This window comes from Lates calcarifer, linkage group LG4 (assembly GCF_001640805.2).
Source record: "Lates calcarifer isolate ASB-BC8 linkage group LG4, TLL_Latcal_v3, whole genome shotgun sequence".
Classification (NCBI taxonomy): Eukaryota; Metazoa; Chordata; class Actinopteri; family Centropomidae; genus Lates; species Lates calcarifer.
In genome coordinates this window covers 7,371,172-7,398,492 of record NC_066836.1, presented here as the reverse complement: position 1 = coordinate 7,398,492, position 27,321 = coordinate 7,371,172, and the positions used below count along the sequence as shown (strand labels likewise).

General features: G+C 38.5%; 1 protein-coding gene and 1 long non-coding RNA gene across 7 annotated transcripts; one reads left to right on the top strand and one right to left on the bottom strand.

Annotated features, from left to right (window-relative positions):
* The first annotated feature begins 6,083 nt into the window (after positions 1-6,083).
* Positions 6,084-19,766, top strand: ranbp3b (RAN binding protein 3b). 6 transcript variants are annotated; one of them, XM_018677908.1, is made up of 17 exons: positions 6,084-6,188; positions 8,333-8,388; positions 9,231-9,267; positions 9,368-9,445; positions 9,546-9,617; positions 12,047-12,112; positions 12,322-12,414; positions 12,594-12,703; positions 12,974-13,093; positions 13,497-13,591; positions 13,696-13,771; positions 13,882-13,978; positions 15,168-15,292; positions 15,394-15,514; positions 16,152-16,294; positions 17,118-17,313; positions 18,580-19,766. In XM_018677908.1, the coding sequence occupies exons 1-17, from the start codon at positions 6,167-6,169 to the stop codon at positions 18,621-18,623; spliced, it is 1,551 nt and encodes a 516-aa protein (XP_018533424.1). In that variant the 5' UTR covers positions 6,084-6,166; the 3' UTR covers positions 18,624-19,766. The 6 variants fall into 6 exon arrangements, with proteins under 6 accessions (XP_018533424.1, XP_018533428.1, XP_018533429.1 ...); XM_018677909.2 differs by having other exon boundaries at positions 6,101-6,188; positions 8,375-8,388; XM_018677912.1 differs by lacking the exon at positions 9,546-9,617.
* Positions 19,510-25,731, bottom strand: LOC108884194 (uncharacterized). Its single transcript, XR_001960997.2, has 3 exons — positions 25,520-25,731; positions 23,324-23,459; positions 19,510-20,814 (listed from the first exon to the last, which is right to left on the bottom strand). It is a non-coding gene; the product is annotated as an uncharacterized LOC108884194 (long non-coding RNA).
* Positions 25,732-27,321: the final 1,590 nt, after the last annotated feature.

Genomic DNA, 27,321 nt, shown 5'->3' with positions numbered 1-27,321 from the left:
ATAGGAAGCATCCTCCCTTTAGTTACACTGGGTTCTGACAGTTGAGAGACTTTGCATTAAAAACACTTGTCAGAATTCTCATATCGCATATCCATCCAAAGCTTTTCCTGTTAATTCCTGTTTTTTTTCACATGAATTTTTGTTGAACACTTTGTGACAGGTATTAATGAGCCTTGAGTGCCTGAGTGGACATCTGATAGCACAGCTCACTGTTTATACTCTTACCAGTACTTTCATTCACCCTGCTTAAGCCCAATGAAGCTTCTCATGGACTTGCCCTTTTCATTTCCTTCCCTGCAGGATACTGGTGCTCACTTCAGTTGTTTATGACACTACAGCTACTACAGAACTGTGCATTATGTTGTGTAGAAGGAATCTGGAAATTTCCTGTTTCTCCCCACTTGCCACTCAGGCTCTTAAGCACTTTGTATACATTTGGTCTGCTATGTTTTATTGACAAATTGCCTCAGTCTTTTTGTGCGATTCTGGTCTTGCTCTGAATGTTCCCCTGTGAGCTCTGTGGGTTTGCTCACAATACAACAAGAAAGGGATCTGAATGTTTGTTGGCACAACAACCTGTAACCTCAACACACACACACACACACACACACACACACACGCACGCACACGCACACAAAATATATAGAGTTGGCTGCCACTATCTGTGTTCCTGGTTGCAATTGCATATTTGAAAAATCCTGATGGATTAATAGCACTGAATATTTGTCAGGAGATGATGGTCTACTGCCAAAGGAACTTGGACCCAGCCCGTGTGATGATACACTGTGTAGTCTTGAGCATTCCTTTCAGACAATATGATATGTTGTTTTATTCCCTCAACGTTGCTGTCGTTTTGCATGCGTAGGAAAGAAGACATCTTCAAGAAGCCATTTATCACTGTGTGAGAAACTTTACTTTGGCACACAGTACAAAAAACCCACAGTAGAAATGAGGACAGGGCTGTTTCACTGGCTGTAGACTGACACTAATTTAGCATTTACTTCTATTGCAACCATCCATTTGTAAACTGCTTGTACCTGAAAATGACAAATGAAAGCAAACATGGAGAAAAACTATCAAAAAAGAATTAAGTTTCTATATGTTCTCATATCTCTTTTCTTTTGGTACTAATTTTACAGCATCAGGAAGGGTTCATGTGTTCAGAGTGGGATGATGACCCAAACAGAAAGGCCAGAAAGATGCAAATTGTTTCCCCTTCCCCTGCCAGTAGCATGAATGTACAAAGCAAAAATTATATGTTAATGTCAAAGGGATCAGGCAATAAGTTCATTTAATAAGTACTAACTTTGTAACCTGATTGTTTTAGGTAAGTAAAGATGGGGCCACCACGGTCTCTTACTCTTGAGGGCATGAGTGTAGACATTAAACTCATCACAATCCAGCCATTACTTTTCAGACACCACAGAAAAAACACAAAAAGAAAGAAAGAGTAGTTCCACAATCACCAGAGGTAAAAATACAAGTATATTCACTTTTTGTAACAGGATGTTAAAGAGTGACTTTGCCAATTTTCAACATGTAAATAAACAGTGTTTATTTTCCCTCCATGTTGACTGCACCCAGAATTCCCCACTCATTTGCCAGCTAAAGTTTGCCAGATTACACATTCTGCATCATCCTGTGGACTTTTGCTAGCTCCAGGTTGTTAAAGCCATAAAAATACAAAATAGTACAACCATAGTTGCCACAGACATTGAAAAGAGAAGTCATTTTTAAAAGATTGGCATTAGATTTAAATGTAATCTGGGGGTTTTGCACAATTGTCCAATATTAACGTTCCTTCAGGAATTAAAGTGGAGGCATAAGAAGCTATGTCCAAATGTCACTGGTAAAATTGGGATTGACCTGTAGAGCACACTAAACTGCTAAACTGACATTTCCATTTGCAAATTTTTACATTGCACTGTAGTGAGTGCAGTTTTCAAGCTAGCATTACATTTTATTCTGATGAATTCATCTCTCAGCTATAATTAGCGGAGCAATGAAGATGCATTCTTAACATGACACTACTCAGAAGATAAGATCAAATATATCACCACTAAACAAATAAGATGGTTTTGGGGTTATATGAAAAGAATGCTTGTATCATAATTACCCCTATATTTTTTCCAGTGAAATTTCCCTATGTTTTATCTTTAGGTGTCGGTTACAGTCATCTGAAAAGAAGAAGTCTGTTATGTAACAGTGTTTCTGAGGTGGTCTTATGTTACTTCAAAGAAACACATATTATTATACACATACACACAGGAGGATAGAAAATCTACTTTGCTATGATGGATTCTGAAACTAGGCGGCCACCTTTACTATTTTAACAATGTTACAGAACCCATTTGAAAATCTGTAATACTGGATGGTAACACAAGTATGTTTATCAGACACAACAAAAATATACCAACATTTAGCTGGGGTATGATTGGACTTTAATATGAGTTAAGTTCCTTGGTCTGCTACCAATAGAAATGTAGTAACTCACAGATATATAACGGACTCTGGACATTCTCTATGGTAAAAAAGAAAAAGAATGAAAGGAGAGAAACGAAACTGTTTCAACTCAAAGTACAAGCCAAGCTCTTCTGACAGATGAGGGCCCTCTGTGGCAAACAGCATAAACACATGCAGTGGCTTGTTTGAGTGGTGCCTGAAGGCAAATTTGAAGTATGATTTGTTCTGAAAACTTTTGGTTAACATTGAGCAACACATACTCTTATGAAATGTGCTCTATTCAGTGTTCCTTGACCATAATTGAACTAACAAGACAAACGGTTGGCTTATTTTTATATCTATGGCTGCATTTCTTTTGGTCATTTCCTAAATGGAAACATTTCATACATGTTTGTGTAGGAGTCACTGTTTGGACCCTTTTCTACAGCAGAGAAGCTGTTTATAGGAAAATGAGAGGAGGCGGTAGCATAACAAAAAATGAGTTTCATTTTTTAACAAAGATTGGCTATAATCGTAATTATTGTTTTAAAGTGATTAGGCCTATCTCATTTTGTCCAGATGACATTTTCTAATGACTGATTAATTGTCTTGTTATCCCAAGAAAAAAAAAGTTTTCTTATGATACCAAACAATCAGAATCAGAATAGATTTTATTGCCAAGTAAGTTTGCACATACAAGGAATTTGTCTTGATATACTGGTGCTAAAGGACAGTTATAGCAAGAACTATATTTACAAGGAACATAAATATACATAATTAAAAAGTAAAGTGTAAAGTATAAAGTGTAAAGTGTAGAGTGCAAAAATGTTAGAAGGTGGCAGTGATTGTCCAGATGTGCGTTAATGTAACGCATAGATGTACGTTAATGTAATGTGTAGTGGGGGGTGGGGGGATTACAGTCTGTGACAGTCTGCGTGTGTGTGTTGGGGGGGGGGTAGATCTTGTTGAGGAGCCCAGTTGCAGATGGGAAGAAATTGTTCTTGTGGCGTGAAGTCTTGGTTTTGGGGAACGGCAACCTCCTACTGGAAGGGAGTGTCCTGAAGAGTTTGTGACCAGGGCTGAGAGGCCATGATCTATCCTGCCCGCCTCAGGTCCTGGAGGTGTATAGGTCCTGGAGAGAAGGCAGGTTACAGCCGATCACCTTCTCAGCAGACCAGATGACACGCTGCAGTCTGCCTCTGTCCCTGGCAGTAGCAGCAGTGTACCAGATGGTGATGGAGGAGGTGAGGATGGACTCAACAATGGAGGTGTAGAAGTGCACCACCATTGTTCTTGGCAGGTTGAACTTCTTCAGCTGCCGCAGGAAGTACATCCTCTGCTGGGCTTTCTTGATCAGGGAGCTGATGTTTAGCTCCCACTTGAGGTCCTGGGTGATGATGGTCCCCAGGAAATGGAAGGACTCCACAGTTCTGACTGGGGAGTCACACAGGATGATGGAAATGTGAAATATAGCGTTTTCAAGAGTTTGAAGTTAAGAAATTAAGAAATGTGAGTATGTCTTAATTTACAGTTGGTATGTAACAACTGATGTTGCTATGAACCCATTTCCAAGTTTACAACATACTCATGTTGTCACAAAGAAACTTTGCGAAACCAGTCTTTGATTACAGGATGGAGATGTCATGAGTCTATTAACGCCCACATCCCCTTTAATAGAAACCCAAACACTGTATCTTGCTTTTAAACACCTAGCTGAGTGTGAACATTGCATAGTTCCACCAAAGTGTCTGAACAAGCTGATACAGAATCGTATGCAGGAGTTGTAAGAGCTTTAAGTGCTAGTTTGCCCCCTGGTGGTAGGTGAAGTGAGCTGCATCAGCTTTACGTTGCAAATTGTCACATGCAAAACAGCAAACAAGCAGATCATCTCATAGTCCTTGCGCAACACAAAGCTGTAAAAACATCCATACAAAAACAGTTTGATCAGAAACAAATGTCAAATAGTAAAGCTGAGAACAGACAGACTGAAAAGCTTCAGAAATTGGATTCATGCTTGCTCTTGTCTTGACTCCCCAAAGCTCTGAGCAAGTGGCACTCCTGGGTTCGATCATGGCCTAGTGGCTTTTTGTTTACAGTTCTGGGAACAGATCAGGCCCTGCAGACCAGTCTATGATGTCGTCATGTTTGCTTCATGGCATAGTGACTGTGGCCGCTATAAAAAGGTACCGAGGCACCAATAAAAGAGGAGAAGTTAATATAAAAATCCTGGTTTCAAAACATTAAAAAAATGTTTTATGGGGTAGGAAATGTATTCAACATGTTAGTTAGACTTCAAGGACACAGACAAAGTGTTTTTGTGGGAACACTGACAATAAATGACCAAACAGGCCATCTTAAATTGAATCCGTTAATTAAAGGTAATTATAATATTTCTCATTCTTAACATTACTGCAGACCATTTGCCAGAACATACCAAAGAGTTTTAGTTTTTTGTTGTTGATTTTTTTTTTTTTCATTTGCTTGGACGTCATTTCATTTCCAATTTCCCTAGGGTATGAAAATCAACATGTCTATTAATCCATCATGTTTTTATAATCATCGTGTGTAGAGTCGAGCTCTCTGCCAGATTCAGCCCTGTCACTGTGAGGCAACACTGCGCCACCATGTGTGTAAATGTAAATATGGTGATTACAGGAGTGAATCAGTCTAAATCCATGAAGTGTGAACTATGTCTTGTTTGTTTACCTTCACATTATTGCCTGTCATACTAAATACCACCACCACCTGTACAGTAACACTTCTGGGGAAGGCTATAAAGCTGCAGCTGAAACTAGATAAACAAGAATAATTGCGTGTCAAGACAGAAATTGTTCACAAACTGCATATTGAAGACTACAATTGACCTCAAAGTGGGAAGGATCTATAATAAGAACCATTCCTCCTCAGTCCATTTTTTACAAAGTGTATAAATTCATGTCCATATGACTCATCTTTACTTATGACTCCCCTTCCCTCCCTGTCACAGATGACCGTTATTCCTAAGGATTCCTAAGGATTTGTCGAGGTAATTTATTGTTGCACTTTGGGCATGTTTCATCTTTGTCATGTGGTTTCTTTTGCTTGTACACTATGAGCTGAATGTATGCAGCATGTCCTCCTCCTGGCAATTTGTCTCATTCCTCAAAGCCTTATGAGCTCATTTGTTGGAAATAATGACAATGACATTGATGAAGATGATATATATATATATTTTTTTATCTCTATTAACTCTGTTAGCTGAAGAAGACTGAGATGTGCTTGAAAGGTCCAGAAAAAGCTAGTAAAGGGACTTAGAGTTGAGATTGTTTGTCAAATTACTATTCTTCTAGGGTCAGCATTTAACTTTCTGTCTGTGTCACTCAGTGGTGAGTTTATAGTGACTACATTATAGCTGGCAACAATTTTTAAATCTATGTTATTACATCATGGTATCACATTTCAATATGGGCCTGAGGAATTACTGTAGTAGTACACCAGGCCGTCCAAGCAAACTTTAAACTGTTCCTTGGGGTTAATCAAAACTTTTTAAATTAAAAACATTTACATTGTGACATGCAAGGACAGACTGTAGTTAAGTGGCTCACTGAAGGGCACAGGGGAGGGCAGGGGGTCGCGTATGAGCATTAGTGAACGGTGACAACACGCTCTCTGCCACTGAAAACATTTCTGCCTCGACTTGTATTATCTGCGCGGTGGGTTGTGGGTGTGTGAGCGTCGAAGTAAAATGGCGGACTTGGCAAACGAAGGTGAGTAAGTGGCAGTATGAGAAAAACAATACCGCTACTGTGGCGTTATAAACGCAGCCTGTACACCGTCTGCATATTTGATAACTGAAATGAAGCTACATGGGTGCACGTTAATGGTGAGTTCTGGTGAATTATAAGCTTCGCGGCGTTTACAACTGTACAGCGTTAGCGAGCAGGCTAACAATGCTAACGCCTGGGCTGTGGGTAATACCTGGAATGCCTCGGAACGCCCTCGAAATGCTGCCTGCCACTAGCTGGCTTACCTCTTAACGCTAGCACCCGGCTATTTATAGTTAGTGTGTTTTGCCATCTGTGGCGAGCTAAATGATCTAATGTGGGTATAAACCCAAGCCTGCTAGGCCGAAGCTGAAGTGATCTGTTTCTAACAAAGCCAACGTACAAACGCTGTGCCACTTTGTTGCCTCGTTTGATAGGAAACGCTTATAGTGCGATACCCCCTTGTTATTTAATGTAGTTAGCGCTTAGTTGCTGTGTTGCTTGACGTTCATTTAGGCGCGTAGAAAGAGAAACATAAAACAAGAGACAATGCTTTAATATAATCACTGCTCTCTTGACATTCTTCAATTATTACACTCAGGTTTTCTGGTTATTTTATTTATTTGCCAACTGTTTGAGAATTCGGCGTGCATCTTAGTCTCATTGCTTGTCGGGCAAGATGACTCATGCGGGATGGAGCGCATTAGCAGGCTAACTATAGCCTGTAAGCTAAGCTACGTTCTGCTTTAGGGAACAACCGGTGGCGCCGAGTATTTGCTGGAACGGGTCAGATAGTGTAAATGCTAGCTGGTTAACATAAGCCGGGAACGTCTCAGGCTACTTGAATTTCTGAAGTGAATATCAAGTGTTGCATGCTGGAGATCTTACATTTGTTAGCCAAGATAGCTGACTGCAAGCCGGAGAAAGATACAAAGCTGGATGATAAATTGTTGAATATAGGTCACACTGCAATTTCATGTTTTCTGCCGTTAAACACGAATCATACATTAACAGCTAGTGTTAGCCAACGACGGTTTGTGATAGAGACGCAATGAATGTTGGTTCAGTAAACAATCCGGGCTGTGTGTTGTCGTCTATTAGGCTGTTACCGCATGCATTTATGCCCCGGCAAGGCTCACAGCGACAACGATGCTACACCTGCTCAGTGTAACAGGCCCAACCCAGACAGAGGAAAACCTTTGTCTGCTAACGTTATAGGATTACACATCTTACAGAGGTTACAGTGTGAAGGTAGAGGCAGTAAGTGGCCTGAGGTGAATTAAAATTATTAGCTGGCCTGGCGATCGTTATTCCTCTCGGCTATGACAATAACCTGTGCTAGCAACAAAATATGTGTGGGTGAAATGAATAAATTCCCCTTTTTGGCTTCAAAAGTAGGTTTAGTTGCTGTTTGGCTACATGGAGTGACTGAAAGTTTGATGGTTGTTTGATACATTGTTATTTGCAGTAATGGTCATTTATAATTTTGTCCCATTGTTTTAGTATTTTAGTTTTTTTTTAGTGTAGGTCAACATAATGTGATCTCATTCCTCCTGGTAATCCTGATAGGATTGCACAATTAACTGGTATAGTCTTATTGTTTCTGACTGGCTAACATTTACTGAAATTAGACATTATTCAGTGTCATAGAAATGTATTTTCTCAAGTCACCCATGTGAGATTGTTTTCACACTTCCCTCTTTTACAGTTATTTTTGATACAGCTGAACCTTACATTTAAATAAACTCTAAATAGCTCTTTAACCCCACTGAAAGAGTCACCAGACATATCTTATAAAGGCACTGCAAGTTTGAGAAACAATGTTTTTATCTGTTATACAGTCTGTGTAATGGGGAATGTTTTGGATGACTTCTAGCATCACGTGTTAATGCCTGTGAGGTGTATTGCTGTGCATTGAAATTTGGTGTTTGATAAAGTACTAGATTGCAGATTTGATCTGATGCATATGACCCTCTAGGCTTTATCAACATTCATCTTGTCACTGCTTTTAAGGGGAAACTCACGGCCTCATAATGACCAGGCCATAGCCTTAAAAATTTTTTTTGTTTTCAACCTTAAAGCATGAATATGATTGCTGTTCACCTAAGCTGGTGCTTGGATGACTAGCCTACGTCTTCTCTTAACAGACAAGCCTGCCATAGCGCCTCCTGTGTTTGTTTTCCAAAAAGATAAAGCACAGAAGGTAAGTTTCTCTTTGTTATTCAAGTATTTAACGAGGCTGAAACCAAATGTTATGATTTTGCAGAATTTATTTATATTCACATAAGTCTAGACTCAATTCTTGAATGGTGCTTATTGCTGAAGAGTTGCTGAGCTCAAATCTTTCACTTTTAGCAGAGCTGTTACCAAGACTTAATGAAAAGTCAAAATACACTCAGTTTGTATTTTACTAGGTACAACTTACTAAAACTAATGCAGTCTAATACAACAGTCTTGCAATAAATCCTACCTTCATGAAGTTTTTGTCTAAACTTTTTTAGAGAGGTGTTGATTAAACTGTGTGATAATTTTGGAGGATGTAGTTTGTGGTATTGTTGACTTGTATTGCATTATACAGAGAGGTGTCTGTTATTTAGCCAGCCTCTGAATAATGCAGTACTTCAATTCAACAGCAAAACAAACCGCAGCCTTTAAAATGCTTATACAGATGAATTAACACCTCTACAAAACAGTTTCAACAAAAACTGAACATTATAACCATCATGAGAGTTGGATTTATTTCAGGACTGCTGTATTACACTGCATTAATTTAAGCCAAATGTACCCAATAAACTGTCAACTGAGTGTATGTTGCCCCTTTGTCAAACACATTTTGCCTGAATTGATACCACTTTTCACCTTCCTTCATTATTGCAGCTCCAGACAGAAATGGAGCTGATGAAGTCAAGCAATATATAAACACACAAAACATATATATATAAAATATGTGTGTGTGTGTGCCCTTAATTTTCTAATGATTTCAATGTTGAGGGCCATTCTTTTTGGAGGAAGACCAACTAAAAGACTTCTCATGTTTTCTTTTAGCGATCTGCAGAGGGCTCAAGTGCAGAGGATGGAGAAGGTAAGTCTAATCCCAGACTGGCCACTTTCTTTGTTAATGTTGTCTTTCTCATACATTTATTTAAACTGGAGTGGTACTAATGTTTTATTGCCACTTTCAGATTCAGATAAAGACGAGACAAGCTATATCCCCCCAGTGAAAAGGGAAAGGACCTCATCGTTCCCACCCCCACATTCTGGTAAGGGCGGTGACTAAACAGTATTTGTGTTTTTCTTGGTAACTTGTGGTGTACACATTGATTTGTATGCTGAGTGCAATGCCTGTCCGCTACTTTGCAGTTCCCAAGAACAATGTATTCATGCCCTCAAGTTTCTGCCAGTCTCCGACTGGGAACTCTGACTCTGAGCCAGGTGAGACATCTAGACCACTATTAGTTTCGCTTCACAACTTGAAGGCCTCATGCAGTAAAAATCTTAGTTCTAGAGGTCAAACATACATTTTTCAACAGTTTAGGGTAGCAAGCATGATAAATTGACTGAAATTGGTAAACAATAACTCTTGCTTGCCCAAGGACTATATATCAAATATATATGTATATATTTTTAAGTCATGACATCAGGAGTTGCAAATATGATGTCCGTGAAGTTTTGTGTATCCCCTGTCTGCAAATGCTGACCAGCTCTAGTTAGCTCTGACATGGTAATTTTACCTCTGAGCCAGCACTTCAAATATCTGCTGTGGAGGTCTGACGTTATTTCTGGATAGACAAAAATGTGCAGTTACAAAATGTAAAGCACAACCTGCACAGGGAGCTAGATTCCACAGGCATGATTGGATTTTTTTTTAAAGTGAATGAACAAGATATTTACTCAATTGCCCCTTTTTATATGTAGTATTAATTTTCAAAAGTTGTTAAGTCTAAAGAAACTTACCGTGCCAGAGCAGTGCTTCTCTCGTCACGTTGGACACCTCTGTCGGTTCAGGCTGGTGTGTTGCGTTACGTCTGGTTGATGTTTGGTTATTTTAAAGGAATTTGGTCCTTCTCTTTGCTTGTCTCTGGCTACACCAGTGCTCTGTGTCAATTTGTGTCATGTGTTGCAAATAGAAGATGGAATATACCCAGCAGAGAGAGGAGAAGCCTATCTGCTTTATTAGCCTGGTAAGCTGATTGTCAGTATTAAATGAAACTGAACTTGCTCAAGAGTAGCTTCCCAAAATTGCCTGTAATTCAGAGAAGACTTCTTAATTGTGGGAACATTGTGACCTTGTATGACCCGTGACCATGCCTGCACATAATGTAGTTCTGTTCTGGATTATGAATGTTTGAACTGCCAATTTCAGCTGGGAAACAAGTTCTCAGTTTACCAGCCAAATGTATGATGCCAGTTTTGGAAAAAGGCAGATTGTTTACCTTGATATTTGTAAAGACAGAGGGTTTATTTTTATAAGATTACTTAGTGTCATGTGCTGGTAGTTGGCAGTTTATGTAGTACTACTGAACATGAGGAATGGCTGATTAGGGATTAAAAGACAGTTGTGTTTTCTGTTGGTGGGCCACTATGCCTTCTTATGTATAGATCTTATATATAATTCCAAGATAAGTTATTTTTAGGAAAATCTTTCTGGGTCTCTCTCGGTAAAAAAAAATTGCATTGGATTCAGGACACAAATTTGTTAGTATAAGTCAGGGTCATTTGGACATTTATTGGATGTTGGTACAGAACAGGCTCAGGTCTCAGTTTATGTCAGGGTTGTCTTTTTGATGTCGTTTGGAACCCTGTTTGGCTTGAACTTAAGCAGTTAGTAGTGTACTGTTCGCCTTGTATGACAGAACGTTTGTTATGGTTCACCATATGCATTTCATCAGAGGGGGAATGCAAAACTGATCAGAATCCTTGACCCATGAGGCATTTCAGTCATTAATATTTAAATCAACAGAAGTGGAATAACATACATGTACTCTGATTTTAAATATTTTGAAATTATTACTTCAGTGGAACAATGTTTTTTTTCTGAAATTATTCAAAGTAAGATGTGTTCAGCATGTTGGAAAATCAAATGCCCCATCAATTTTACTTTGGATTAGATTGATAGATTAACGTCTTGTGTTTTTTTGGTAACCAACTTAGCGGTTATTTTTAGTGCCTGGCCATAATTCTTGTCACCAACTCGTAGACATGCACGTGCGGGTGATATCACCAGTTAACACAGATTTACAGAGAGGACGGGGTACTTGAGCAAACAAACAGGATATAATTATTAACCTCTTCAAGCATATTACATAAAGCGCTTATTGAAAGTAAAAACAAAGATGAACACAGCAAAAATAAAACACGGATTGTAAAACTTAGATGCAGAAGTACAGTAAGTGAGGCAGGTGGAGGCTCTGCAAAATATTGGATGTAGTAATTAATACCTTTTTATTTCACTTCCAAGCTGATGGATTTGTTAATTCAATTATATCAGACTTTTTTTTAATTTAACATGAATGTTCACTTGACACAGGAATTAGCTCATAGATATTGAGGAACAAGAGGATGCAGTTTTTACAAGTGCTTTAGGTTTAACACTGATCAGGGCCAGGTCATGCCAGGCTAATAAAGCCACTGAGATGGAGAGACAGCGGTAGAAATAGATCAGAGGCCCTAGAGCCCGTCACGTTACAGCACAGGAGTTGGATCGCACAACTCTTGAAGCTCTACTAGGGTTGCTGTGGTAACTAGTGCTGTGGTTTGAAAGGTGCAAAGACAGAAGGAACGTACCCTTAAGAAGTTGCTGTGTAACTCATGGATCTTTTTTTTTTTTAATGTTTGCCCTCTCTTCTGCTCAATCTCACCAGAGGAGAAGCCAGTGGGATTCCGTTTAAAGCCACCGACTCTCATACATGGACAGGCACCAAGTTCTGGTTGGTTTTTGAAGCTGTTTGTTTTCTTCATATAATACAACCTCACACTGAGTTTATTAAGGTGGAAAAAAGGCTTGCTTTTGAGCCCAGACTTGCACCCTTTGTATATGACCTCTCAGAAATGGAAATAGTATATCTAGACTTGAATTTGTAGACCCAGAACATCTTGTGTTTTCAAAAAAGTATGAGATAAGTTTGGTGTATTGCAGGTGTCCCAAGTCAGAAACCCAAGGAGCAGCAACGCAGTGTCCTCCGCCCTGCAGTTCTCCAGGCGCCGCCCTCTAAATCACATATAGAGTCCAGTGAGTTAGCTTGGAGCCACCTGCCCTCATTAGCTGACGCTTATAAAACATTCTTAAACCCCATTAAAATCTTCTTAGTCTGATAATTCATTTAACTTTGAAGACTGACAACTTGTGTGTTAGTGTGCTTTCTGCATGCAGAGTAAAATTACTTTCTCCCTTCTCTCTGTACATTTAAGATTCCAGTTGTGGAACCAACGGTGTAAAAAAGTCATCAGATGGGGCACCTGTGATCCAGTCCCTCTTCCTGAACATCACAGAGCACTCAGCCACCTTGGCCAAGTCACTGGTGAGGAGCTGCTAAATATCTGGCCTGTTGTAATCAAGGGCTTGGTATTGAAAAACAGTGACAGTCAGTTCAGTACTCACTTGGCTTAAGGCATTAGAAGGTGTTATAAACCATTTAGGTTCTTTTATAGAAAAGCTAAAGACGTGGTTATTTCTGTGCTGTTCTATAATGAAGAAGTATATTGAGTGTTGTGACATAGTCTACATAGAGTAAAACTGGGATTATATAGAAAAAAACACTTGTTAACTAGTGTTTTTCCCCCCATTTCAGAAACATGAAAATGAGGAAGATGGAGCAAGTGGTAACAAAGATGGAGGCGGAAGAGAGAAGAAGGAGACAGATGTAGCAATATCTTTTGTGTTTGGTCAGAATATCAAAGACAGAGCAAAGGTAGGTTGTTTTTCAGTTGTTCACTTGTTTTATACTTGCCTGTGACATACAATGAGAACGCAAACAAGTGACAAACAAGGCTGCATTTTGTGATACTTCTGTATTTTGATGTTTACACTACATTAATGCTCTCAGTTCCTTCGTTAAGATAATTTCCTATTGTGGTTTGTGACTTAAGTTCCTGAGATAAGGTGCATTTCCCCTGGTGTTACTGTACAATGCCCAATATTGTAATTTTTTGTGGTCAGGCTGAAACTGTTGTGGCAGAAATGGTGACTTGCTGCTCAGTCCCTTGCTATGCTACATGTTAGTCAGGATTTTCATCAATTATGGATGTGTGAATGTTTTTTTGTGGATCATGCATGATTCAAGAAATTAAAAGAATTGTTATTTTTTTCTCTAGTTGGAGGAGAACAGTACAGAGTCAAAGGATAGTGTGCCACTGGACTCTCAATCAGAGGGCACTAATTATTTCTTACAGTACATCTCTACCCCAAGGTAATGAAATTGTGTCCTCCTTTTAGTATTTTTAGAAACTCATCTTCATTTATGATTAACTCCCATCAACTCACTGTTTCTTTTTCCCTTTCCTCCATTTTCAGTTCAAAAAATGCCACAAACAGTACAGACAGTGGGGCAAAATTTGTTTTTGGGCAGAACATGTCTGAAAGAGTTCTGGTGAGTTACACAGCTTGTTGCATAGATGGTCTGCATTTTGCCAAATTTGAAAAATCCTACCGATTGAGCCTTTAAACAAGTTCCAATGATCACCTTTGTTGTGTTTTCAGAGTCCCCCCAAGGGTGAGTCCTCAAATGAAGAAAATAAGGAGGTTTCAGCTGCCCCTGCTTCAGAGCCCTCATCACAGGAAACCACCCCAGAGAAGGGTAAAAACACAACTCTGCTGGTTACTGAAAAAACATTTGGTGTTTGGCTAGACTATTAATAGATTTAAGAGACACTTTGCTTCACTCCAGTGACAAATATGAATAATAAAACCTGGCAGAGTTAAATAATCAGTTCAACAGAAATGCACTGAAAGTTTAATCCTAGCAGAAATAGTCACTGAGGTGTCTTCATTTACTGGACAAGGTACATACAAGTCTTTTAATATCAGCATCAAATGTAACTTGCAAATTGTTGTTTGATTAGCCCTCTCTAAAGAGCTGTGGCTGTTTCAATTTCATTACCACTAGTAATACATCCCAGCCATGCCCTTAAATGTTAAGGCAGTTTTCTTTATAGATAATCACCATTTGAATTTGATATCAGAAGGACTAGCAGTAACCTTTTCAGCTCCATACATTTTCACAAACATGAGGGTAATCTTCTGCCCCTTCTCTTAAATCAGACCATCAGATTCACAGTTTATTTGCAGTGAATGCAAATAATTTCTAAATAGGAATAAGGTGCTACAGAGAATTTTGTCACATTTGTGAGAGTGTTAGGTGAGTTCAGATCACTAGAAAATATCAGCTGCTTGTTATGGGGAAAAAAGAATACTTATAAATTTAAGAATACTGCATGATATGTATCTGTAAGCTATAATTGTATATACTGTTTCTCGTTTTTGTTTGTAAGAGAATGACATTTCCTTTATTTGGTTTCATATTAAAAAACATTATGAACTCTTGCATTGTAAGCAAGGTCCATGCTAACATTATTGCCAGTAGTTAGTTATACAGGCTCTCAACTGCTGGGGTGGTTGACAGTGACTGTCCACTTTGTCCAGCGACAGTGAAAAGAAATTCTGCATTTCATAGCTGCTGCGTGCTCAGGCAGGTGTTAATATGGGTGCAGAGCTCAAGTGGCTCTGCTTTGCAAATGATCTGCAGCAGCCTTTACAGCTCTGGTGCAAGTGATGGAGTGCTACCCTGTGTCCTTTACAATCAGCCCACAGCACTGGCGTGTTCAAACCTTTGCAGAGAATATTGTTTAAGACATTAAAAGGGAAAGAGCAGGCTTTTTCACACATGCACATGAATTGTTGGATGAAAAGCTAAGTGACCAAATTTGACAACTCAAGCAAGATGCCAATTTCTCACCACTGTTTTTTTTTTTTTTTAATCTCACCAGTGAACAGCGTGTCCGAGTCTTTGGAGGAGTCTGCCGCAGCGTACACCAAAGCCACAGCCAAGAAGTGCATCTTAGAGAAAGTTGACGTCAAAACTGGAGAGGAATCAGAAAGCAATGTTTTACAGGTAGAGGGGAGAGCTGTCTTGATTCAAGACATACAGTAAATAAATGTGGCAGAAACCATTAACAGTCCTTTTTTGTCCACACTCTTTTCCTGTTTTCCTAGATGCAGTGCAAGTTATATGTTTTTGAGAAGACTGCTCAGTCGTGGATAGAGAGAGGTCGAGGTTTGCTGAGGCTCAACGACATGGCATCAACAGATGACGGCACGCTACAGTCCCGTCTAGGTGAACACACCTGCATAAATATCTTGGCAGTGAAAAAAGAAAGTAACGTGTTGTTGGGAATGTTGGATGTTTTTTATGGTTTAGTGATCAGTGCATGGTTTGAATGTTTGTGTTTTATGGTGGGTTGACTGTGTTTGCAGAGATGAGATGAGATTAGATGGAGAGATAGAGACAATTCTTGAAAAATGGTAGTTCTTAGAAGGTAAAAGATTTTTTATTGCCGTAATTTCTACAATCCCTGATGTTGAACACAAGGGGGAGCCCATTCCCATGTTACACATTTCTGTGGAGTAGACACCACAGCATTAAGGTTTTTTATGCATGCACATGTTTTGCTTTACAACACTTTATTTTCATAGGTTCATAAGAGATAAAATTTCTTGTATTTATGCAGATGAACATATGATTAGCAGTAAAAAATCTTAGTACATACAACATCCTTGGTCACCTTGGAAAGACATTTGCTGAAACTAAAGTCCTATAGTTGTTACCACTAGTATCTTTCTTTTTTTTTAATGACCAACTAAAGGCACTGACATCATAGTCAGATAGAATAATGTGGACTAAAAAGTAAGCAAAGAAAGTGGCTGCTTGGGCCTGTAGTTCACTGCTGTTGTTTGTGGTTAAACTTTTCCAGTGATGAGGACCCAGGGCAGCCTCCGGTTGATCCTCAACACTAAACTTTGGCCACAGATGCAGGTGGACAAGGCCAGCGAGAAGAGTGTACGAATCACTGCCATGGACACAGAGGACCAGGGAGTCAAGGTCTTCCTAATATCGGTATGTATGTAAAACTTTAAGCAAGAGCTGTGCAATATTTATTTTCAAGCTTGAGAAGATTTTAATTTCCTCATACACAAACGTAAAGACTAAAATATGTCCTTGTAAACAAATATAGGTTATTCTTTATAGCCACAGAATAATATTACTAGATGTTTCAATTCAGTGGAGCACAGACATCCACCTAAATATCTCACTTTGAGCACAAGCAGAGCAGGAAGCAAAAATTTTAATTTATTGAATGTATTTGATATATAGCTTGTTCATACATGATACTATGAGACCATATTTACCTCAGCTGCAGAGAGAATCAGGCCTTTATTTCCAACAGACTTAAAGAAGAGACCTTTATTCCTAATATTTCTTTGTTATATTTGAGAATTAAAGTCTGCGTTATCTGATCTGATTCTGTTTTAGTTAATGCAAGCTGGATACTTTATCCATGTTTACCTGTTATCTTAATACTAAATTCAGGATAATGTGGACTTCCACAGCACAAAATCCATCTGTACAACAGCTTAGTCATAATACTCAACTCCTTGTTGCTCTGAGGTTCTCTTTTTAACAGAAATACTGCCTTCATTCACTTATTAATTCCAGTTGGTGCTAAACTACTGTTAATGAAATTCAACACTCCCTGCTCAGATGTCTCACATTAACAGCCTTCCAGTGGCTCAAGCATCATAATCCCTTGCTTTTCAGACAAGCTTTTAATGTGTAGGAAGCAGTGCAATAAAAGAGTATGAATGGTTTTTATTTGCTTTTTTCCTTTTCTCTTTTTCAATGTAGCTGACTTGTCTGTACCCGTATCTCTTTTCTTCAGGGTAGCTCTAAGGACATAGGTCAGCTGGCTGCAGCGTTACATCACCGTATTTTGGCCCTGAAAAGCAGGGCGGAGCAGGAGCCGGAGGCCCCAGCAACAACCATACCTGAAGCTGATGTACCACAGTCCAACGAGGACGACAGCGACGAGGAGGGCAACGCCTCTGCTCCTGCTTCAGCCTCCACTCCTGCTACAAGTCAGTCATTTTTATTTCTCAGTCAAAGAATGTGTTTGGATATTCCCTGGGTTCCTTAAGGCCAGTTAATGTCATGATTTGGAGTCTTATAATCAATCAGTCCAACTTTATTTGTGTAGCACTGTTTTATACAGGTTAGTACAATTGAATACAAATTGAGTACTTCACAGATGACTGATAAGCCAATAATAAAGCAAGACATGTTTAGATTAAAAAGACAAGACATAAAAATAATGACAATGAAATTACAGTACACATTTTAAAAAAAAGCTTGACAATAAAAAAAAAAAAGAAAAGGTAATGTCTATAAACCATACTTAATCAAAATGTTTTAGTCCTGCTATTTGGAACTACTAATGGACTTGCCTGAAGACCCAATGGACTGTACTGGCTCATACACGTAAAAATGTCAGACATGTATGCTGGTACAAGCTCATGAAGTGCTTTAAAACCAAAGATTCTTAAAATCAATGTGCTGACAGGCAACTAATGTTAAAAAAAAAAACTGTCAACACACATACCACAGAGTTCTGAATCAGCTGCAACCGATTTAGAACATTGTTGGGTAGATAGCAAAGCTAGCTGGGTAGATAGCAAAGCTGGGTAGATAGCAAAGTAGCAAAGCAAAGCTCAGTTTTTCTGTCTCACTCAGAGAGGGAAATGTTTTTGTTGCTGCAGTTTGTACTGTGATCTACACTCAGGCTACATCAATACTACAACGTTTTGCTTTTTAAACCCATCACTGTTACTACACTTACACCAGGAGTCGATACCATTCCTTAAAAACAGATGTTTGGAAACAGTGCTGGACCCTTAGTAGCTAACTCCAGGGTTGTGTTTTAGTCTGGATGGGAAGAAACAGAGACTTTTGTCTTTTATTTATATACACTGCAATAAATCCTCTTGTCATAAAAGTTAAAATGTTGTGTTGAAACTGTAGAGAGGCGTTGATTCAACTTCCTGTTTATTTTAGATGCTGTAGTTTGTGGAGATGTTAAATGGGGTTTCCATTATTTTGTCCACCCCATTTGTATCAATGAGGGTAGACTATAGTCTCTTGTACAATACAATACAGCTCAACAATTATCATTAAGTTGAATCAACAATTTCAAGAAAAGCTAAACACTATAATCTTAATGAAAGTTGGATTTATTGCAGGACTGTTTTCTTAGACTGAATTAGTTTTGGCTAGGTGTACCTAATAAAGTGTACATATAATTAGCCCCACAAGACATTTGTCAACCTGCTGTCACTGCCTTCCTGCAGGTAATTCAGAGGGAGGAGAGAGCCAGGCAGCAGGAAGCACATAGCGTCACTCGTGGACAGCCTGCTAAGATGCTGCTGTTGAGGCATTTTGCTGTAGGCATCTCCATGGACACCCCTTGACCAACATGGGTCCTCCAGACCAGTACTTTTGGATATTAGAAGTCTAGCTCCAGGAAATAACCCCCTGTGCCGGAGTGTCTCACCCAACTCGTGCAGTTCATCTTCTCTGCATTCAGCATAATATCTGGAGTCGTTTCTTCCCTCCCTCTCCTGTTTTGTGTTTTATTTTTGTTTTCGAGTATTTTTCCTCTCCCCGATAGCAAAAATAAAGACTTCAAAGCTTTGGTTTGGGACTTTTCTGCTCATCATATTGATGAGCGTAAGGGTGTTTTCCTCTACATTTTAAAGTATGGCACATGTTAAGACTGCAGTTTCTACTTTGGGACCTTTTTACTCACTCTACAGCCGTTACTCTGGACGCCACACATCCAGAGGAGCTTCATTCACAGTGTATTTGACTAGTCATCCAGTCAGTTGTTCCTACATCGAGTCCAACTCCCCTCCCCATCCCAATCAGTCTGTGCGTTAGGTTTTGGCAAATGTAATTTATTTTGGGCCGTCATTTTTATGAGGCATCTCAACACGTGCTGTTTGTAATGGCTAGCCAAGACCACTCAAGTTGTCATTAATAGCAGTTTCTTATATTTCCTATTGACCCATATTATAGTGAATAAAAGACTGAAACAACGCAGTTTCTGCTAATGTGAGTTAATGATGAGGACAAAAGGGCAGAAGGATTCACCTCAGAAATTTCTCAAAATTAATAAGATGTGTTAGTCATTCACCTTGTGGGTTTTCTGATTTCTTTTTTTTTCCAAATCAAGAAAATGAACTCATCAGTCTACATTCTGCATGTAACTGTTATTTCTGTTTTTTTTTCTTTTCAACATCCCAAGGGTTTATTGTGTTGATACATTTTTTTATTTTGAAAATATACAAACTTTTTATCCATTTACACTTGGAAAACATGTTGGAATGAAGACTTAACTTCATGTGTGGAAATTTGAGTGATAACTGTAATACCCTTTGAATGTCATGTACATTTGAATATATCATTTAGTAGCGCACCATGTTTTCTCATCTCCTCCAACTGCCCCCTTTACAAAATAAACCATTTTGGACTGACATCTGCAATTTGTCCTTCTGAAATTTGATTAGATGTGCAAGATCGTGACTAATTTTTTTAATTACGACCTCAGCAGAGTGTGATACACTATGGCACTGATTGTCTGAAGTAGCTGTATTTAATTAAAACACAACAATAAGGTTTAACAGTCTAAGAAATAACAAATTTCAACCTTGAGCGTAACTGAATGCACATAGTGAGTCATTCAGCTGTTTTGTATTCATGTGTTGGATCTGACCCACAGGTTGATATATGCTGTGCTCTGACTGCACTGAGCAGGAATCAGACCAAACCTTGCTTATATACTGTGTGCATCAGGCACAAGGTTATGAATATTTGATGCATGTACCTATCGTAACAGTCCAACACAATCTATATATCCAAACTAGGAACATAACTGCTGCTGCTCCGAACCGAAACCCTCCTCCTTATCTGCCTTTCTGTAGTGACTCGGTAGGAAAGTATTTTTCTACAGTATCTCCTGTAAATGACTGCCACATGCAATGAAAGTTAAAAAAAAAAAAAAAAAAAAAACTAATTCTGACCTTAGACGCTGGGACAATATAAAACAGAAATCTATCTGTATAATTTATAGGATGGTTTTTGCCTGAGGCCTTGAAATCCAACATATAGGTTTTCCTTCAGTTTCACTATATCCTCACCTCGCTGAGCAATTTCACAAACGTAAATGGAAAGCCCAATTAAAGGTAACGCGTTTTCGAGAGTACAGTACAGAGATAGCAAGCAAAATCTAAATCCAACTTTTCTAAACACAACTACCAATGTTCTTTAAAAAGAAGGGGAGAAGGAGACCCAAAAAAACAAAAACAAGCTAAATTAAATGTACAATCCAAAAAGTTTTTAAAAAATCACCAAAAAGCCACAGAAAATAATTTAAGAGATGCTTTTCTGTACCTGCTGTACCAGAGCAGAGATGATCCAGAGCTGTGATCACCTTTAGTTATCAGCCTTGACCTTGACCTTGGAACAGCCAGAGGCCCTTTACTCCTTGCAGATCATCACTCACATTTAGGGGCAGTTTAGAGGCTCTGAAAACAAACACAGGCAGAACAGATTTATTATTAACATTCATAAATCATATGACACAAGGTTACTACTTATTCTCCAGTCAGTGCCTGGCACATGAGTGCATGAATAAAAACTGGGATCCGATGCCCTGTTATCATAGTCACTACAGGAATAAAAGGTTTTCTGAAAAGCAGATGCCAGACACTCTTTGTAAAAACTAACTAACCATGTAGGTAGGTTGACATACTGTGGGTAAGTGGCGGCCAATCATTAAGCTTTTTTTTTTTCTTTTTTTTTTTGCCTTTATTGATAGGACAGTGAGAGACAGGAAACAGGGAGAGAGTGGGGGAACGACATGCAGTAAAGGTCTGGCCGGATCGGGATTCGAAGCGGGGTTCGCCTGCTCAGACCACTAGGGCTCACATGGTACACGCCCTAACCATTCGGCTACGAGGGCGCCCCCAATCGTTAAGCTCTTGACTCATGAATATAAAACTATTTCTACATGTGGCCCTTTCTATGAGCTGAATCCTGAAAAGTAAAGTTAGACAGAATCTCACAAGAAAAAGCTAAAAAGCTAAAGACAACAACGTTCATAAAGTTTTACAAATAAATAAATTTACTGATTCCCTCTAGTTTACATTATTTTACCACTGCCTCCATCGGTTAGTTTGTGTTACTGTGTGACTTTCAGTGGTGGAAGAAGTATTCAGATCCTTTATAGAAGTAAAAGTACAACGCAACATCGCAAACAAACTTGAAATCATCAATCATGAGCCTTCAAAATGTCATATTTTGCACAATTTTGTTATCTTTTCAGCTCCTTTAAACTCTGTCACAGAGCAATTAAAAAGTAAAGAGGCAGAATAACTGACATCAGATAAAAATGTCAGATAAAACCTTATAATTCTCCTATAAGGTCACAAATTGCAGTCAAGTCATTCTTGGTTTACCTGCAGTCTGTTTAATGGAATTTTTTGTTCTTTGCAAAGAGATAATGTGCTTATCCTGTGCCATAAGTTCACATGGAACTAGGTATCATTCATCTTTATTACCAATCGTATTACTATCTGTTCAATGACCTCTTACCAGTAGGGCTGTGATTAACAATTTGATTATCATTTAATTTCCTGATTATTCAAAAAAATCATTCTGTCTATAAAATGTCAAAATAAAAATAAATAAATAAAATTGTCCATTATTATTTTCCAGAATCCAAAATTAAGTCTTCAAATGTCTTGTTATATCTAGTCAACAGTCAAAACCTCAAGATATACAATTTACAATCACATATTTAAATTTAAGAAGCTAGTCGCAGCAAAGTTTTGGAATTTCTGCTTCAAAAATCACTCAAACTATCAATTGCTTATCAAATAGTTGCAGAAATTTAAGGTCAAGTCTAGATTTGTTTTTTACCACACTGCCTCCAACATTTGTTCTGTCTCTGCAAGCTTATTAGTATGAATGTCTGTTTCAGAGTAACAAAACAACAGATTACGCACCCGACAGAATCATTATTGGACATCTTAGTCTGCCATAACCATTTATTATTACTTTCTTGCCCACTTATTTCCAAATCCAATTCTCTGTCACATTTCCTTTTGATATGCTGTAAATGTATTCTTTAACTGTCATATGTATTCTTTTTATCATTTAAAGGCATCTAGATGAAAATCTGTTCTGAAGAGCAACAAGTTATGACTACAATTTGTATAATTTGAAAGTGTTTTATCTAATGTCTTTCCTCTGTTACATTGGGATCTAATTCAGATTTTTCTCTTCATGGGCCATAGTTGCCTGTGGCTGTGGAGACCCACATCACTCCTCTTCTCTTGTTGTTTTTGTTGATTTATGAGGCTCACGGCCATTCTCTCAAAAAGCTGTTACGCAAGGAACTCAGCACTAAAATAAACACACATGGGCCCATTGGAGGTAAGGTAGTGGAATATTCTAAGCTGGTCTTACCTGTTCAGCAAAAGCGTGTTGCATAGTAACATAACTGTTTGTCTCAATCATTCTTCCCCCTTTATTGAATGCTTTAGGCATAAGGGTCATATAGGGATAATAATAATGATGATCATGTTAACAGCATAAACACTAGGTGTTGTTAGAAGTATTAAAGGATTATCATACAGCAGTGGTTCGTCACATTTATCAAAATGGGAAAGTTGCACAGTATATCAAAAGAAAATGCAAATTTACAACCCTTCTAAATGAGGCAATGTCTACTTGCAACCAGTTGTCACAGGTTATGACTTCAGTGTGGACATAATGATTTTTTTTTCCCCTCTCAGTGTGAATTTCACAAGAATATTCTTTTGAAAATATGTCACATTGATGTTACATTAACAACATGTCGAGGTCTGATTGGTGGAGTAAATGATCACGTATATAAGAGTCAAAACAAAAGACACACACGAAGGATGTAAATAAAACAACTTACAGCTAACCATGACCAAACACATTAATGACAATCAAATGAAGTGCACAACCAAGCACAAGTCAAATCGGCAGTAAAAAATATCTTACCTAAATCACGACTTTCTTCAGGCCTTCTCTGAAGAGAAATCATCAATCAAGTTGTTGAAGTCCAACTCCCAGACGAGTTCAGATTCAATGGCCACGAGTGTGGAGGCAATTCTGTGTCCTTAGTTTGTTTTTAATCCTTTAATCCAAAACACAATGATGTTTCAAAAAACAGGAAACAAGCAAAACAAAAACATTTTAGAAAACACTACAACATCTCAGATAACACAACATTTCACAAACAACAACATTTCAGATTAAAGGAAGGGTGGGACAACACTTTTTGTTTGTGATTGGACAGAACCCAATCAGTGAAACGCAGGGCGTGATTCTTAACATGGGAAGTGCTATTCCAGCATCTCAACATGCCTATGGTTTGCATCATTTACAGTTGCTCAAATTGATCAGACTGAGAAATCGCAAAAAGCCTTAATCTAGTACCAAAAGTTGTTCTTAATAAAGGAGGAAATTGAAGATAACACCCACACACACACACACAAAAAAAAAAAAAAAACACTGTCAAAAATGGCTTCCAACCTTCACCTGCTATTGGGAGGAACAGAGTTGGATAGTGCTAATGCCTTAGCAATGTTTGAAGAAATATTCAGTTCATTTAAGTAAAAGTACCAATAGAGCAATGTAAAAATACCACATCACAAGTAAAAGCCCTGCATGAAATATCCTACCCACCAGATAAATCTGAGGGTTTGTGAAAAGATTAATGGGGAGAAGAAAAACAAAGTTCTGATACACAAAGCTGGTTTCAGTTTTTGGAATTTATCTCTAATCTCTGTTTTTATTGGTGAGATTTTGGATCATATGAACATTTACTGAAATGAAGCCCTGTGAGAAGATTGGAGACAAAAATCTCTGGTGGAGTGGACACCTCAGACATCTGAGATGTGACCCCAATTACACACTGCTTTTTATAAGATGTCAGAGGCCAAAAAAGTTGGAAACAACTGGTTTAATCTTTAACAATGTTTTGTATTTAAAAGCTTAATTATATCATAAACTGTGAAAAAAAATTTTAAGAAAACTTGGCAGCTACACCCCCTAAAGCTGGGAGGACTAAACCAGGATTTCCAGTTAGAAGAACTGAGCTCACCTAAAGTCCAGGCTGCAGAGAAGACAACTCAAAGCCACGGTATATCCAGGATTTGGTATCAACAAAGACCTAGACACATCACTGCCTCTGAGCTTAAACAAATTCTTAAGACTAACCCTCTGCAACCATCCAAGAGCCTGATTAAGGCCACATGCTACAAGTTCGACACAGTCGTGACAAGGTATTTAGGGTTTGAATTAGGATAAGACAGATGTGAGATTTTGGGTAAGACTAGCACAACATCAGCTGAAAGAAAGCCTCTTCTGATGAAGACCGCAGGTTTGGCAGCTAGAGACCACTTTCCATACAGGAGAAGTCATCATGGTCTAGACCCATCAGCTTCTTATACTTTCTTTTGGTAATTGCTTCATGTTTGCACATAACAGTAAACAGTACACAGAAATAATAAGCAATGAGCCTTATAAGCCTACCTGATGTTGACCCTTGTGCTAGTCTTATTCAAAATTTCACTTCTGTCTTATTGTGTCTATTAGAGTTTACGTGGTATCATGTGTAGCTGTCTGTTGGATGAAACTGTGGATGGCAAAAACGTCCGTTGGAAAATATGCCAAAGAAATTAATGCTTGATATTAAGTGATAAAATAATGTACTTTTATTTAAGTGAACTGAATACTTCTTCCATCACTGTTGAGATTTACTATGTAAGCCTAATTGACAGTTTACACACATTATTTGTTGTCAGAATCACATCTTCAATCAATCAATCAATCAATAATTTATTTGAACCAGAATTCAAATGAACTTGAATACATTTGTTAGCTGATTTACCTAATCGTCCGACCAGCAACATCCCATAAAGTTACAACTCAGTGAATTTAAACAAAGTCAACAACTACCTACTATCATAGCACTTGCAACCCAACTTAATATGTTGACACAGGTTGGATGATCCGGGTTAGAAAAATACTGGCTTCAATCCCTGAGGAACTATTTTAGCATTAGCGACGGTTGCGTGTTGTAGTTCGGTTGTACAGGTAATAACTCCAACACCGTAAAGAAAAAACTTTAACGTGACAAAGTAGCCCAAGGAAACGCTCAGCTAAATAAACACAGCTACTAAGTTACTTTACCTTAGACGAGGTCGCCTCTGCACACGCGAACATTCCGGCTGTCCGACGCTCTTCTCCGTAGGAAGCGATTTTTTTGACGGCGGTTTGATCGATCTGAGCAACCTTGCAAACCGCGTTCATTTAGAGAGGCTGTAACAAAACTTCCCGCGTAGAGAAAACGACCCACGCGTTCCTCCATGTTGATGTGAAGGTTGAACTTTGACCTTACATCCTTACGCTACGCGATACTTTTTTTCTATCGCCACCTAGAGGTTCACATTTGAGGTTTTGAATTAAAGATGGATGGATTGGCATGGAAGTGGCTGCTCAGACTGACTCTTCTTCTAGTGCTACCATGAGGTCAAAAAGTATATTTGGCCAATACTTTGGACTATGAACAAATACCTATCAGCCTCTTGTTAATAGTGAAATTGGTGTTAAGATGACTAAGATAACGAACATGAACATACAAGCACCACACTGCCTAAAAGTAAAGCTTCACAAAGGCTGTATAGCTCTCTTTAATATTGTCTGGAGGCACTACAAGTACGGTCAACATTACCATCATTTTAAGTATTTAATGGTAATTGGGGAACAGTAAGAAGGTTCTTTGGTGTAGCTGCTCAAATAAAATGTTCTCCCATCTTTGCAGAAAATTAATTTGTATTGTTTTTGGATCAAATGAATATTCAGACTGTTTTTCTGCCCATTAAATGCAAATGACACCGTCTAGAAATTCATTACTTCAGACCAGGTGGAAGCTGTTGTAAAGTGATACCTCTCAGTTGCAACAGCTCCTGAATTTCAGTAGACTTGGACAACTTTCAAGCCTATACATGTCATGATGTCAGAATGAGAAGCACCTAATATGCATTGTTAAATGTGTAAAAGCCCAGGAATTAGTCTCTTATGTCATTACTCAAACAGCCTCTTTTAAGAATTCCTTAGGCATGGAGAACAAATTACACCGGCTAACACTACACTCATTCCTCTTCTTCACACAGTTGGCTCTGGTGTTATAAGTCACTGAGAGTTAAAAGTGAGTGAAAAATTCAAATTGCTGCTTCAGACGCCACATTTTTTAGACCTGTTATCACCTGTGAGCTGAAGCATGTTTACAAAAGGTCGATCTGTAAATGAGTCACGCAGTTTTAGTCCACTTGGGAAGTTTTGGCAACGCTTTAAGGAGAATCATGTCAGAGTGGATTAAGTTCAGAGGGAGAAGTTGATAAAAGGCCGTGATGAAAATACTTAAAACGAGAATTTGGAATGCTCAGATCGAGAAGAGGGAGTGGATGAGGAGTGTTGTTTTTATATCAGTGAACAATAATGTTTTAAGCCCTGATTTAAATGAGCTGACAGTTTTAGCAGACCTCAGGTATTCAGGAAGCTGAACAGAACTTGTGATGATCCTTTATTTGTGTCATTTATTTCCTTACAAGGAATCAAGTAACTCCTAAAAGGGCTGGGAAAATAAGAATCACTGCACGTGACCTTGTCTACTATGAGGAATTTACGAGAAGCATCCTCCTCTAAGATGGAAATGTTGTATAAATAAAGTCAGTTTACTTACTGGAATGAATGAGGAGCATGACGTGGATTTTAGTTACAAATCCAAACCTCACTTAATACATAAGTAAATAAATTACTTAATAGTCAGATATGGTTCCACGGTACTGTTGCAGCCCATGGACAGTCCCAATGATCAAAGACACTGAGGAGACAGACACCAGAAACAAATGTCTTGTCTATTTACCACATTGATACCCTGGGAACATTTAAAGTGTTTGTTGGCATCACATTTAAAGTAAGTGATAGACATT

Excerpts from the sequence above, each read along its gene's own strand:
- ranbp3b (XM_018677907.1), top strand. The coding sequence starts at position 8,305 with ATGACTAGCCTACGTCTTCTCTTAACAGACAAGCCTGCCATAGCGCCT. Across the intron at positions 12,113-12,321 it reads TGGACAGGCACCAAGTTCTG|GTGTCCCAAGTCAGAAACCC; the intron begins GTTGGTTTTTGA and ends GGTGTATTGCAG. Across the intron at positions 13,094-13,496 it reads ATATCAAAGACAGAGCAAAG|TTGGAGGAGAACAGTACAGA; the intron begins GTAGGTTGTTTT and ends TTTTTTCTCTAG.